This window comes from Thrips palmi, unplaced genomic scaffold (assembly GCF_012932325.1).
Source record: "Thrips palmi isolate BJ-2018 unplaced genomic scaffold, TpBJ-2018v1 HiC_scaffold_5, whole genome shotgun sequence".
NCBI classification, from domain to species: Eukaryota; Metazoa; Arthropoda; class Insecta; order Thysanoptera; family Thripidae; genus Thrips; species Thrips palmi.
The window spans coordinates 9942406-9957784 of NW_023144632.1; the positions used below are offsets into that span (position 1 = coordinate 9942406).

Consider the following 15379-nt stretch of genomic DNA (forward strand, 5'->3'; position numbering starts at 1 on the left):
ACTTGTGAACTCTACACTTGGCTAACGTGCCCCTTCGTTTTGTTTTCCAGGGAACGCCTGGAAACAGTGGATTCCCGGTAATGACCAGCTGAACACTACTTAAATTTACTCAATGATAGTTACTAATTGCGTTAACAAGATTTGCATGTTCATCCTAGGAAGGCTCACTAACTGGTTTTGGTTGGGTTCGGTGTGAAAAAGTTTGTGGTTGTGTTGAAACGAGTATTGTAATCGCACGCCGTAACACGTTTTGATTTGAACCTTGTTTCCAGGGCTCAAAGGGGCCCAAAGGAGATAGGGGATATGGGGTAAGACTTAAGCTGTAGTAGGTGCACTAGAAAACATTCAATGACATGATAGATGTCATTTGAATCAAACAGCCATAACGTAATATTGTAGATGAGATTGTAGAGTAGACACACAAATGAAGTAGTTTACCTTTTTGAAATATCTTTACTCGCTCGCCCCTCTTCCTAAAAGCCCTGGCCGTTTCTCGATGGCGCTGCCTGAGGGTGGGGTGGGGCAGGTCAGCAAAACAAACAAAGGCGCCTCGGCACACGTCGGCAGACACGCGGGGGATTTATGCTGGTGTGGTCATTCTCCGGCCAACATGAAAGGGGCGGGGCCTCGGCTTGGCGGCTGCTGGGAGTTTGCCAAAGCTGTTGTCTTGAAGCGTCGTCGCGGACAGCATACAATATCTTGCGAAAGGGGACTACTGCTCTAGTACTAATCCTCGTAGTGCGAGGTTCAGCTTTGTAGCATCGCACGCCGAGCGGCTGTCGCTCTAGTAACACGACTTGGCGCCTGTTTAACCACTAACAAGAATAAAAGGGGCAGTGACGGTTAAAAACATAAAAATTATTTCGTAGTGACACAAATTAAATTGAGGTGGCTTTTATGCTTGGGACCGTAAACTCACTTACTGATCTGTCTTTACTCGGTTCTGACTCCGCTTCCCAAAGTGTCTTCTCATTAATTCTTTGAACATAATTTAGTAGTTTTTGTAAAACATCGAAATAAAGACGCTAGCCTGCGGACTTAAATGATTGGTTTCTGATTTCCATTTCTTTTCTGTTTTAACCTGATGCTTACTTTGGAAAATGGTAGTTTGCTACGCCACGTCCTCGATCTCGAGAGGCCTGCTTCCCTAGCTTGACTGAGAGTCGTTTTTTGTTTCTTTAAGGGTGCAATCGGCTTGGACGGCCCCAAGGGTGATCCGGTAAGTCAGGAATGAGAAACCTCTGAGCCGTGAACCAATATACAAAAGTTCATTGCATGTGCCAGCTTTTAACATACGTTGTGCACGTGCTCTTCGATGCCGCTTCTTACAATAGTGTCTCAATAACTAAAAACGTTTTCTTCATCAATTTTAGACCACTTTCTCTGCCTTTCTTTTTCCTTTTTCTAATTGTTATTGTAGACGTTGCAAAATTTGGTGTGTGACAAACTCTTTGATGTGTTCCAGGGCGCTCCGGGGGAGAAGGGTTCCAAAGGAGACGCCGGTGGGCCGGCATTTGACATGTACGCTGCCGTCAAGGTAATTATCAAACAATTAATCACTTTTTTGTCTCCACGTCCTCTCCAGTCCCTTAGCAAAACTGTTGCAGCCTTCTGGATGGAAAGACTCATTTAGACATTTTGTAATTTGAAATGGAGGAATTTTGCTGTAAACTTGCAATATTTGTAGGGGCTGAAGCGTTCAGTGACAACTCTCCGTGGAGGAACATTAGGATACGCCGAAATCGTTGCGGTGAAGGTATGGAGACAGGAGGCAGTGATGCCCTCCTATTCACACATGCTTGGTTTTCTTCATTTGTTCCTCTTTGGTTGGCTGGTGGTTTACTTTTGTCTCCTTAGCTGTTGGGAGAGCTGCTGTCCTTTCTGTCTGTGGATGTATAATTTGTTTAAATTGGTAAATTAACTCGTGCCTTTTAAATATACGTCATTTATGTCAGTAAGAACAAACACTAAAAATAAAATAAAGAAAGGTGGAAGTCTCCTCAGGCAAAATTTCGGAATCTGCGTGGCTCCGTACGGTGTACTTTTGTTCGCACCATTTGATGTGCGCGTATAGAGGTGGATATTTAGTTTCGTAGCGCAGGTTTTCCCTAAAGTTCCCATTGTAGCCCTAAGAAAATTGCGATTACATCAAAATAACTCCTGCTATTTTATCCTTTGTTTGCTTCCATTGACCCAATTGATTATTTTCTCACGTTTCTATTTGTCAGGGCTCTATTCACTGGCATGCACAAATTTTCCGGTCGTTTTCTTTAATTTGCAAATGGTCTTCGGTGTAGCGTACTATCTTGTTTACATAATACTATGCTGGAACTAGTAGGACTTCGAAACTTTGCTTTAGGGACACTGTAAACACTTGGAAGCTGTCAATAATCCTATATCTGTGGGCACGTTTTAATCACCTAAAATTCTATTTTCCTATTGATTTTCCTTGGAAATGCAGTATGGCACTCCTCCTTTTTAGTCTCCTGTTTTTCTTTGGTTTGCTATGTTTTAAAATAATTTTATTACTTTTTCTTTACTTTAGTTTTATGTTTGTAGTGGCTGACCTGTTAGGGATTTGTGTGTTTTGGTGTTGGTCAGACGTAAACATTTTTGTTTTGCTTGAGTACGATGTATTGCACGAAGAACTAGATCCTGTACCAGGAGTGGCCTGCCTCTTACGTCAGTGATGTGTTGTTAATTTTTTTAAATGTGTAGCTGAATTGCCGAGGACTGTGCGATCTAAAAACGCTGCTGTTCATCTATTTGTTTCGTTCAAACCCAACACATTGCCTCAGTGTCTCCAAATTGCATCAGCAGTTTTACCAGACCCCGCGGTATAGGTCTGAAATAAAACCCAAGATAGCTCTCAACTTTTAAATACATACGACGTCATTCTGTGCAAATATACAACTTTTAATTTATTCTGCTAAAAATAAAGAGAGAAGCTATGTCACCTTCGTGCGCCCCTAGGTGGGCCTAGTGTAGTGGTACGCTCACTACTCGGTCACTTTCGATCTGCAACCTCAGGGGCAGCGCATTCACTACCAAACATTCACGAGCTTTGTGGAATTCTTTTAGGGACTGCAAGAGCAGGGGCTCAATATTTCGGCGCAGAACATCATTTATGTCAAAGTAAGTGCAGCTTAATCAGGTGCCGCCACGAGGCTGCCCAGCACGCCCCGTTCGGCACTCGTCTGCTTGTCAACCTCGCTTGTCCAAACTGGTTCTTCTTCGATTGCTTCTGGGAAGGTTAACGGAGTCGGGGTTCTGATCCAGGCTGCTTGCCCTTTGTCACGGATGCTATTGAAATGACTGGACCCGAAATTCAGTGCCATTAACCCTCAATTTCTTTTTAAATTTCGTATTTATCGGGAACGTTGTTGTTATCATACCGGTCCAATGAACGGAACACACTCTGCTTACTTAATGGATATTATAGACTCAAAATTGCATTATCAACTCCAAAATAGTTTTCAGCATGTTGCATGATGAATAAGGTGCCATTTTTTTGGTTCACATGCCAATATGCTTAAGGCCGTGGCCGTACAGTGTATTATGCATGCCTCTGCATGGGCATCTCGTTTCTGCGCCTTCTTTCTGTTTGTCGCCGAGTTTTCGTCAATACTGCCATGCTTTCATCAGAGTGACATACCTGGATTTTATTCCTCCTGTATTAGTGCGGCGACAGAGTTGCAGTCCCTGATACGTCCCTTTGTGTTGTGTAGGGAGAGCGAGGGGAGCCAGGCCCGCCCGGGTCACCGGGTCCAGTCGGCAAGGAGGGCTTACCGGGGCAGGACGGTCGGCCGGGCCCGCCGGGAGAGTCGGGGCCCCCAGGAGAGCGGGGGAGCGCCGGGCCGGCCGGGCCCGTGGGGCCACCAGGACCGGCGGGATCACCGGGACTCAGGGTGAGTAATAAACAGAGTGCCACGCTGTGCGCCGAGCACGCTACTTGCTAGCTGAGCCGTGTACTTTTGACGTTATATAAAGAAAAAAAACTCAAAATATATATTTTAAAAAAAAGTTACTGAAAGGCAGAATTTTTGTGTTCTGCGTTTCGTTGTCACGTCAAAACTTTGTATTCAGCACAGGGTGGGCAGTCCCGAGCTGCGCCATAGGCTGTTCCGAGAAATAGGCTGGGACCGGTCCAATGGGGACGGGGGGATTTGGGCAGGCTGGGCAGGTGTAGTGCTGGGCTTACCTTGGCGTGGCCGGGCCCAGCCGGGCCACCCTTTAGCCCGTGTGCCTCACCACCTAAAATGGATTCGTTTTGGACTCACGCAGAAGGTTCCTCGAGAACCCAACCACTGTGACGTCAAGAGTGCACGCAAAATTGGATTTTGTTCTTGTTTCTCGCGACCTTTATTGTTTTTAATTTACTACTTGTGAATTTTTTTTCTCGATGTGGACTCAGTTTTTGCAGGCACCGGCTGGTTGTTTGGGATTGAGCCATTGGCTTGACAGGACCGTTCATGTTTCAGGGACAGTCAGGCTTAATGGGCCCACCAGGTTTCCCCGGAATTCCAGGACAGTTAGGAATGCCTGTGAGAAAACTTGACTTTGAATAAATTTTGAACGTCACACCGAAATTGTAAACGTCCACTGAATGTATTGAAACAGTGTGATTTCAAAATTTATTCTCATCCGTTGTGTATGTTACGGCCCCAGTACCGCATGTCGATCTAGCGTTCTGAATTTTGCACAGGGCATTCCCGGCCAGAACGGAACAGACGGCCTGCCTGGCCTGCCAGGAATACCAGTAAGTCTCCTCTGTGCCTCACGTTTCGGTGGCGAGGAGTCGTTGACGACTTTTTTATCTTCTTGGTTCTCATCCCCTAAGGTGTAGGAGCCCCTGTTTACCGCTGTCTGCCTCTAACACCGCACCCTCCCGACTGAACTAACCCGTTTTGTCTAACTGTTTGTGCTGTGCTGCCTGCGCTGGCGTGCGTTCGCTGACGTGCTGTGTCTGTTGGCAGGGCGACAAGGGCGATAAGGGCGAGCGAGGGCTGACGACGACGTTGACGGGAGACCAGTTCCCCACCGGCATCATCGAGGGTCCCCCGGGACCGCCAGGCCCTCCAGGTAAGACTCCGCCGTCGACGCGACAAAGACGAGGAGAACCACGGCCCGCCCCGGGCGGCAGTAAGTCCAAACCACCCCGTGCGCGTTTAGCTAGTCGAGACAGTCACGATGGTTAGTCAGAGGCTGGTAGATGAGTTGTGCGTTGATTTGGTTACGATAACTCGAGATGAATAGGTAAGGCATTGTATCGTAGTTTGGTCAGTTTGCTTCACTGCCATTAGTGTTGTTTCGCCGTATTGTTTGTTTCGTAGACGAACACGCTCAAGCGGTTTTTGTTGTTGTTTTTTTTTTTTTGAGGCAAGACCGTTCGATAGGCAGTCCTACCAAACACCATCCTCCTCGTAGGCCCACAGAGGAGGCACTTTTAAAGAACTATTGTATGAAATCGACTTACACTTGGTTTTTATCCATTTTAACCTATATCATTCAAACGGTGCCTCTTTCGTCGCCGACTTAAAACCAACCAAGTTTTTAATCGGTTTCATTCAGCTTTTCTCTGAGTGGCGCACTACGGGACAGAATACCGGTGCAGGCGGCCGAAATTCTAGACGCATTTTGAGCTGCAGAGTCGCTAAACAGGACTAGAATCGAGCGTGTGACCCCACCAATGGATCCCTCTTTCGGAGAGCAATCCATGGAGGTCACAATGTCGGTTCGATTCCTGTTCAGCGACTCTGGAGCACAAAATGCGTCTAGAATTTTTGTCCCCTCCACCGGTCCTCTGGCCCAATTTGTGGCGGTGTGGACCGGCGTTTCGACCGTTTAGGGTGTGCATGCCAGCTGTAATCATTGTTTCCAGTAGAGTAGTGTGTGAAGTAGCGTTGTTGTGCGACAGGTCCGGAGGGGGGCCGCGGAGACAAGGGCGACTCGGGGCCGACGGGCCCCGAGGGCCCCAAGGGGGAGGTCGGCGAGAGGGGAAAGCGCGGCAAACGGGTAAGGACAATAATCAATCAATTAAATCTATTCATTAATTTCAAAAGTATCGAAATCAATCAATTACATTTACGCAATAATTTAAAAAAATATTTTAAAATACGACAGGAGTCTCACTTTTCTTGGATTTAAAATTTGATCACTTTCTCTCTATGAAAAATTGAAGTGAACAAAAATTATTGTTGCGACTAACACTCCTTTTTAACAATTTGGCTTCTTTTGTTCCTCCTGATACATGGCTTTGAATTCTAACGTTCGTGTGTGCGTGTGTGTATGTGTATACTTTGTTTGCTGTTTCTCCGTGTGCCTTACTTTATTAACACCTGCTGTAACAGTAGTACTTGTTGTTTTGTAGTGCAATGGTAACATTTTTGGTGGTAGCACTTCCTTCAACTAATCCCACTCTGCTTCCCTGGCCTGCTTCACCTCCGTACCTCTTGATACGCCCTGCTTCCAACCCCTAACACAACTAACACTGATACACGGTGAAGACACGAAACGTTCCGTCGTGCTTTTCCCGGAGGCAGTTCGCGATGCAACGTGTTTGATGTGCCGCCGTGTCATTCAGAAGCGCTCTCCTTATCGGCTCTTCTTTGCTGTTTGTTTAACTCTGGTGTAGTTGGAAGAAACGCTTGCGTAGCGGTGGTGGCTGAGTAGACTAACTGGCTGTGTTTCTCCGCGGGGCCTCGATGGCGTCGGTAAGTCTGCAAATGGCTTGGCTGAGTCTGAATTGGGAAGAAGGCGCAGGCAGTGGCTCTGCACGGCGGAAAGCACCAAGAAAATATTAGTTCCTGTCCTCGGAGAACCTCTTGTCGGTGGTCTTGAGCACAGCGTATTTTCATTGCGAGGTCTCGATCGCAGCGAGGGCATCTCTGGGACATGACGAGTTCATTGCGGGTGCACCGCGCTGTTGCTTTCAACCAATCCAGCCTCGGCCGGCCGTGCCGTAGTGCATGCGCGTCGCTTCTAACCCGACTAACCATCGTACTAACGGCGTGTCGCCGCCCCGCCAGCTGCACGCCAGCGGCACGCCCGCCGTTCGCAGTGTGGCGCGTTAGCCAAATGAACTGCTATCGCTGGCGCGGCGTAGCGTCAGTGTTGCCACACAAGCAGGCCATAATGTCCACGATGCACCCGAGTCGAAAGAGTTGCCAACTTGAGCGTGCAGACATTGCTGGCGAGAACCCTTTCGACACGGGTGCATGGTGTGTGTGGCGCGGTGTGGCGCCACGGCGCGGTGGCGGCACGGCCGACTGACTCGACCCGCTGCACACCATCCAGGGCAGGAAAGGCGACCCCGGCACGGCGGTGGAGCGCGGGCTGCCCGGCCTGCCCGGCCAGAAGGGCGAGCCGGGCGAGGGCGGCCTGCGCGGCGAGCGCGGCGACAAGGGCGACATCGGGCTGCCAGGTAAGGAAGACCAGCCCGGCCTGGCGCGGCACCACGCGGCACCACGCGGCGCAGTGGATTTGCCAGAAGACCAGTGGAGGCCTTTCAAAATTCTAGACGCGGTTTGAGCCCCAGAGTCGCTGAATGGCACTCAAAACGAACGTGTCCCCAAACCTCTCGGGATGAGGAATCCATTGGTGGGGCCACGCGTTTGGTTGGAGTCCTGTTAAGCGAGTCTGGAGCTCAAGCCGCGTCCAGAGTTTTGGCCGCCTCAACCGGCCCTCTGTGGGCGGCGGAGCAAGTCTCCGAAACCGATTCGCGGTTTCGAGAGTTGCACTCGCCGTGCCGAGGTGCCGTCGCGTCAGCGATCCATTCTCGCTCGACAAATTTCGTCGGCTGTAACTGAAGGCAATTGCTATGACGTCGGCCTGAAGAATGCGTTCCGCTAGTCAACCCTTAGCCCCACTGCCGGGTTGCGAGGGTGAACCCCGGTAATTCCGTAAAACAGCGGACACCAATCGGGAGTTTTGGTTTTTCTGTGCACCGATACTGCAAAAATGGAACGAAGTCGACATTCCTCTGGATATTCCCGGCTGCTTTCGACCGGCATGCGCCGCTCGGCTGTGCCGTGTCACCCAGGTCCCTACGACATTCCCAATTCTTTCACTTTTTTCTGGATCCCTGGCTCATTGTGTTTCACATACTTGATGGTTTTCGTGGAAGGGGAAGAATGTTCACGAAACGAGGTACTCGTCGTGCCCCTGCAGAGCGATTCCAAGCAGCAGAGGGAGAGCGAGGGGGAGAGAAAGGGGGAGCGAGAGGCAGTGAGGAAGGGGGGGGAAGGGGGACCGCCGCGCGCAATGAGTGAGCAGAACTTGGAGCGTGCTAATGTGTCCGTGTGCTCCGCAGGTGGCAAGGGCGACATGGGCCTGATGGGACCTCCGGGCGAGGACGGTCAGAACGGCGCCACCGGGCCGCAGGGACCTCCAGGACTGCCGGTAAGTCGAGGGCCTGCATGGCCAGCACGGCGCCTGCAGAGCGCGGCCTAGGCCACCCGCCTCGCTTGCGTGCGCGCGCTGCGGCCGGACGGCCTACCCGCCATTACCATTCCCATTACGGGCTGCTCACTCTGTCAAGCCGTGGAGAACGCCGAACTTTCTAGTGCGGAGTCGTTCCCTCTCTACACGTGTGGAGTTTGAAGTCGCTCCACACTTCAAGAGTGGAGTAGCACACAAAGCCCCCACACTACGTAGAGAGCCACTCACTTGGCGTGTGGAGGCTGCAAACTCTGCACTCCCAAGTGCGGAGACTGCAAATCCCAGTGTGGCGTTCTTGGTTTGCAGTTACTTGAAGGTGCTTCTCGTTGCAGGGCATGTCGGGACCCAAGGGAGAGAAGGGCGAGTACGGAGACATCGGCCACCCCGGCCTGATGGGACCGCCAGGCCTGCCCGGACCGCCGGTAAGTACGCGGCCTGTGAAACGTCTTTGGAGGAATCGGGGGCCTTGTGCAATTTACCAATAAATGCCTAGAAGAGTCCCTTTGTCATACGAGGCATTTCTTACAAAGAAACTCTACAATGCGTTCATTTCCCTCGTAGTTATCGAGCAGATGTTCCGTGGACTATTTTGACTGCGGAATGTTTTTCTCTTCCTTCCAAAAGTGACTGTGCCTCTGTTCTCGGTTTCAGGGCTATCCGGGTGTCAAAGGAGACAAGGGTGAAAAGGGAGAGTCGGTAAGGAAACATTTGTTTTGGCGTCTGCGTGACTGTTTATATTAGCCATCTTCTTTTTATCTCAAACCAAGCGTGTCATTCGCTTTGAGTGTAAGCAGAAGCTCCCTCTGATGGGTGGTTCATTTGTTTTAGCTCCCGTCGCGGGTGGCTAGAGTAAGTTTGGCATCCATTTCAGGCAGTGAATGCGGAGTGTGTTGAGGCTGGCACTTGGGTTGGCGACCAGGGCATGGAACGCTCCGGGCACTCAACCGCTTTGCACTCGGGCGTCGGGCGCCTTGTCTGGCGCTACCCCTGGCTGTGGCTCGCGTCGTCGCTACTGCGCGTCTGCAAACACAACCACTCTCTGAGGGGTTGACCGTGGAGATGACGGGGGGGGGTCATTTTTGACTGACATACACTCGCATCCAGCAAGTTGGCAGTTTCCTCTACATTTGGCTTTTTTGACTTGGTATTTTATGCTCAATCAAAGGCTCTTGATGAAATCCCATCGAGCCAGGATACAGTTAATTTGACCTTAGCATAACATAATGCGACTTTAAGCGTGTGGTAACTATGATAATACTATAGTCAAATATAGAGAAAACCGTCCATTGGCTGGATGGGAGTGCACACGAACTGGCTTGCACTTGTCTCGGCTGCACGACCGAACCGAACGTCTTGTCTCGACCGCATGCTAATCATTGTGTTGCATTTTGTCTGTTTCCTCGGCGACCGCCTTCGTCTCTCCCCGCAGAAGTACAAAAAGATCAGGCGGCGACAGGTAAGGGCATCTTGTTCTCTCTCTCGCACGCGTGCATCTTGCGCATGCGCTCGCGCGCGGCCAGCGCGTCCGGCCAGTGTCGTGACTCTCCGTCTTGTTGCAGGGCGACGGGACCTTCGAGACGGGCGGCAGCGAATTCGTAAGTGTTGTAAGTGTGCCTTCCAACGGGCGCGGTGCCGCGGTTGGATAGCATGCCGTCTCTGTCTAGCGCGTCGCGTGCCGCGTTGCTGACGGCGTTGCTGACGGCGTGCCTGTTGCAGGTGATGGGACCCCCAGGGCCGCCAGGCGCCAACGGCGTGCCCGGGCTGCAGGGCCCGCCCGGCATCAAGGGCGACAGGGGCATGGACGGCTTCAAGGGAGACATGGTAACTAGACGGCACGGCCGCGGGGCGTAGCGCAGTGGATTTGCCTCTAGGCCGATGGAAGCGACCAAAATTCTAAACGAGTTTTGAGCTCCTCAGTCGCTAGACAAGACTCAACCGAGCGTGTGGCCCCACCAATGGATTGCTCTCTGAACGAGGAATCTGTTGGTGGGGGTCACACGCTCGTTGCGAGTCGTGTTTAGCGACTCTGGAGCTAAAACTTGTCGAGAACTTTGGCCACCTCCACCGTTCTTGTGGCAAATCCACTGTGCGTAGGGCGGTGAGGTGGGCCCCGCACACATTCATGGACTCGTTTGTTGCAGGGCGAAAAGGGCAACAAGGGAGACCCGGGCCCGATGGGACTGCCGGTAAGTGCCGCTGCGTCGCTTTTGAAGAGTGCTCACAGTGGAAGATGCAGACCTCACTGAATTGTCACTTCTCTCGCGAGGAGCTTTGAGTTCCTTCCTGTCTTTGCTGCCGAGACTTTGATCTCTAACTTTTAACCATCTTTTCCGAAGTTCCGTTTCCCTCCAAAGACGACATTCGTATTACTACCGTCCCGCTCGGGACAGAGCACGCTCGTGTCCAGCTCACAGTGTTTTAGGTCGCACTAAAAACAGGCGTGTGGATTTTACGACGATGCGCACGTGAATCTTTTTACGTCGACCGGAGCGACTCCTATCCCGAAAACAAGTGCCCTGATCGGCAGAAAAACGAGTCACAGATTGGCAGCCTTTGTGTGGGGAGTCGCATTCGCGTCCACTTTGAGCACTCGGCAGCTTCCAGACTGCCCCTCGCTCTCTGTCTGACCACTGCCTCTGTCTTGCAGGGGCCCATGGGCTTGCGGGGCGAGCAGGGCCGACCGGGCGATCCAGGAAAGCCCGGCCCGATGGTAAGACCCGTGGTGTGAGCCGACAGGCCGACACTGACAGCGAGCCGGTCGGCCGCAGGCTCGTTGCCGCTTGTTGCGCGTGAGGCTGGTACACTGTAGCGGGCCTGGGGCCTAGGGCCTGGGGCCCAGAGCCGAGAGAAGGGGCATTGCCGTCCGAAGAGAGACTCTCTAATTTGTTAGTGAGGAGGTGTGAACATTTTATGTAAATTGTAAGATGGAAAGGGCAAGGAGGGCGCGGTGACCGCCGCCACCCTCGCCGGCAGTCGCCTGTTACGTGGGGAGGCCGCGCGGTCACCGGCCCTCGTTGTGTGTGACGAGGGTGAATGAATGAATGTGCAGCTACTGTGTCTCTAGTGTTAAGGTTTTCGCTGTTGCATAGCGGCAGACATGCCTTTCCCCCCTAATTTTCGGACTGAGTTACGCAGGGATCACTTTGCTTCGCCTTACCGTTCAGCGTACAAATATTGTATTTATCCAAATGTGTAGTTCATGTACAGTTGTTGAAAGCTAATTTCATTTTGTATAGATAGAGGGGATAGACCTGTCCGGTCATACAATGGCCGTGGACTGTTTTGTTGTCTAGGAGTTACACCAAAGTGAAAGCCCAGCAGTCGCTAAGCTGGTCCGCAAGAGAAGTAATGTATTTATTTTTTACCATTTTCAAGTGCTCGTGTCATAGATTAGCTGTATGGTGGGAAATACCACACAACAACGCGCCAATTTTTTAACTAAATCTCAGCGAAGACATCCGTCTGGGGTTTAAACGTGTATCTTTAATATGATTGAAGTTGCATTACAACGCGTGTTACAAAAGTAGAGCAGAGGGAAAGTCCGGAAATGTATGTATGCGTGAGCGTTTGAGTGAGAGAGAGTGATTGAGTGATCAAGAGAAAGAGAGATAAAAACTATATATAGAATTCCTGGGTGCATCTGCTGTTGAATCGTGCCAAAATTTTGAGCCCCTCCATGACGCGTACATGTAATGCAGTGTACTTAACATAGTCCTTAGTCAGGTGGCGGGCCTGGCGGGCCCGTCCCCGTTGCAGTGGGGCGGCTGGAGCGCCTCGAGCCCCTGGTCGCGTTGTGCATGGGCTCGGGCAGAAGTCACTTCTCGTATACTTGGCTGTAAAATATACTCATCCTGTATTTATATGTTGTCTAGTTTGAAAATGCCCCCTGATAGTGAGACAAAAAGGAGGCCTTTTTTATGTCGTTGTATAAAGTGTACAAGCCGGATCAAATCGTTAGGTCGTAAGATTAATTTTAAGAGAATCACTTTCATTTCCATATCTACATTCCTCTTTGTATCCTCTTATCTGTATTCCCGTAGTTACTCTCTTGTAATATTGTGCCCATGTTGTTTTTCCGAATGCTGCCCATTTTACATTTCCGACCAGTGTCTTGCCGAACCACACCGCAGTACTAACACTCTCTGTCGCATCTCCCTATCTGAACCCCTCTTCCTGAAAAGAATGTTGTAATCGGGAAACCCTCTTGCAGATTTCTTTGTTAACTAATGTGATACCATCTATGACATTTTGCTAACCTAAGTATTATTGTTTACCTCGGGCAGTGTTATAATTAGCACTGCTCTACTGTATGTTTTTTTTTGTTTCTTTTTTTTTTTTGGTAATGTCGTGGTGTGTAAGATAAGATATTTCGAAAAATAAATGTGTGTGTGCATGAAGGTCACAGAGCTTGGAGCAGTGTGTTGCTAAATGTAGCTTGTCACCCACGTTTAACCCGTCCCACCTGACACAAAATCTACTCGGACATCACGATGACTACCGTTTCTACGAGACACGATGCATGACTGCCATAATAAAATAGGGACCATGTTGCAGCCCACCTAGTCGCTGATTAATTGAGCTCAAGCGCATCCTGAGTTGGCTGCAATCGAAAGAGAAAGAACTCCTATGGTTAGTGCGGTATCTCGCTTTCAACTAGTTAGCTCCTTCTGCACCCTTTACGGTGAAGGGTTGCACTAACACATCTAATTCCCACGTAAATTAACTTTTATTCACGAGGCATGGTAAAGAAAATGCTGCCTAGGAGCGTCCAGAAGGTATACAAAATTGCGAGTGCATTAATGTCATTGTAAACTGAAAAATGTGACAATTTAATTTTCTGAAATATTTTTATAATAGAAGTATTAGCAGTAAGGGCAAAAGTCTCTTCCTCTTCCTTAAACTCGTTCCCTTAGGGAAGGGTCCTCTCTTTTTAGGGTATAAGTGATCGATAATTTTACTTTGCGGTAATACGCTGAAAAATTCTTACGTAGTTAAAAGTAGTCCCCAAACCCAATGAAAGCGCGTTAGCCAACACTGAAATGCTGTCCTAGTGTGTGTGGAGTTTAAAACACCGCGCATGTTGTGTGGGACTAACTTACGCACGGCGTGAAACTACCAACATGAAAGCCATCTTCTTTTCCCCCGCATACCCTGAACCTACCCTGTTGAATTTCCCCAATGCCGCCACCAAAGCTGTTGCCATTTAATGACGTCATTCTATCATGTGTTGTGACAGGTTCATAATAAGATTTCGTTGACTTTTTTTTATCTTTTTTTTATCTCTTTTCTTTTACGTTATTCAGGGGCAGCCGGGTCTTGACGGGATGAAGGTACGTTTTGAAGTAAACCTGTTTCCTAACGGAGCTCGACCGCGTACCTACGGCTTACATTGTCGCTAACAATGAACACGGCTTGCGCATGATTGCCCCCTCGTAAATTCATTTCAATACCCCTGAATTACTCACGCCCTCTCTATGCAAAGACTCTTACCGCATTTCGTACGCAGGGCGGCCAGGGCGAGCCGGGCAGCAAGGGCGAGCGGGGAGAACCAGGACTGCCGGTACGTAGTCCACGTGGTTCGGAGTGGTCGACCATTTTGAGTGATGACGGTCGTGAGTTTGGACCCTTCCCACGTGTGGCCTCCCCCTTGCCCTGTTCACCAGCCTCGCTTGTGTTGTCTAACTTGTTGCTTTTTGTGTCGCCACCAGGGCACGGACGGAATCCCCGGCCAAGAGGTAACGCCGCTAACCAGTTTGTTTTGTCAGTCCTTACAACTGAGTCTCAAAATGGGTGGGGTGCGAGGCATGCTCAAAAGTCCCGAGGAACTGTTCGACTCGAAATGGGCCGGCAAGTCGTAAGGTATTCGTGAGCTGTCTCTAAAACCTTTGATCACGCCACTCGCATTCCCCGAGTGAGTACAGTTTGGTAAGGACGTTGATTTTTGGTGGGATTTTTTAACCAATACTCATGTGGCCCCTGTGCATCCATCGGCGCGGTGTCATGAATAAAGTCTCAACTAGAAAGCCATGCATCAGAGATGAATATGAGAGCTTTGAAAAGCAGACAAGACTCTGCATTGAATGATTGAGAGCCGAATTGCCGTGCACGGCTGCTTCCCGCGGGCGTGCATGAGCCAAACGCGGCTGGGCTTCCATTCGGCACTCTCTCTCTCTCTCTCGCACTCCCACGAGAGGCCCCATGAGTGCGAGAGAGACAGTGACGAAACCAGTATTCAGCCTGCCGTGTTTGGGCCATGCGCTGCGCTGGACATGAAAGTACACTGCCATGTGACGTCATCGGGGATTGCTTTTCCGCAGGGTCCCAAGGGCGAGAAGGGTGCCATGGGAGAGTCGGTAAGCTCCTTTTCTCGTTTTTGAAACAAACTATCCTTGAAATGCGGCAAAAGAAAAGACAACAACAATGCAGCCTGTCCATACCCCGCGCGAGGAGGCTGCCCCCCGACGACACGCCGTGCCGCAGTGACTTTGGAATGCCGTGCGCGCGAACCTGGCCGTGGCCGTGGCCGGTCCCTGGCGCGTGGAGTATCGACGAGGCCACTTTGGGGAGTCTCCTTAGCGCGGGGTAGCTGCAGGCTGCGCCATGGCTGCGCGCTGTGAGTGCTGACGCGTGTTCGACCCCTTGCAGGGCCCGCCGGGCAAGCGCGGCCGCAAGGGCGACAAAGGCGACAAGGGCGCGCAGGGCGTGCCTGGGCTGGACGCGCCCTGCCCCATCGGAGAGGACGGGCTGCCGCTGGCCGGCTGCGGCTGGAGACCGCCCACGGTAAGCTCACGTTTGCACGCCCACTCGTTCCTGCCACAAGCTCCAGTTGGAACATTTTTATCATTTTATCGTTGGCTCGATTCCCGGATCTTGTTAAAACTAGAACACTATGCTAAGTTAAAGAAGGAAGTTGACAACGGAAATCGTAAAGAGTGGACTT

General features: G+C 50.6%; 1 protein-coding gene across 1 annotated transcript in view; it reads left to right on the forward strand.

The window, feature by feature from the left end:
* The window catches only part of LOC117651161 (collagen alpha chain CG42342-like), a 107049-nt gene that overhangs the window by 89357 nt on the left and 2313 nt on the right, over positions 1-15379 (forward strand). The window contains exons 5-28 of the mRNA XM_034394966.1: positions 51-77; positions 1184-1219; positions 1466-1537; positions 1688-1756; positions 3082-3135; positions 3729-3908; positions 4482-4544; positions 4706-4759; positions 4977-5082; positions 5918-6015; positions 7297-7423; positions 8312-8400; positions 8772-8861; positions 9091-9135; positions 9869-9895; positions 9999-10034; positions 10156-10260; positions 10581-10625; positions 11087-11149; positions 13743-13769; positions 13946-13999; positions 14148-14174; positions 14757-14792; positions 15085-15219. Coding sequence (XP_034250857.1) covers positions 51-77; positions 1184-1219; positions 1466-1537; positions 1688-1756; positions 3082-3135; positions 3729-3908; positions 4482-4544; positions 4706-4759; positions 4977-5082; positions 5918-6015; positions 7297-7423; positions 8312-8400; positions 8772-8861; positions 9091-9135; positions 9869-9895; positions 9999-10034; positions 10156-10260; positions 10581-10625; positions 11087-11149; positions 13743-13769; positions 13946-13999; positions 14148-14174; positions 14757-14792; positions 15085-15219 — 1665 coding nt within the window. The remainder of the gene's footprint in view (positions 1-50; positions 78-1183; positions 1220-1465; positions 1538-1687; positions 1757-3081; positions 3136-3728; positions 3909-4481; positions 4545-4705; positions 4760-4976; positions 5083-5917; positions 6016-7296; positions 7424-8311; positions 8401-8771; positions 8862-9090; positions 9136-9868; positions 9896-9998; positions 10035-10155; positions 10261-10580; positions 10626-11086; positions 11150-13742; positions 13770-13945; positions 14000-14147; positions 14175-14756; positions 14793-15084; positions 15220-15379) is intronic.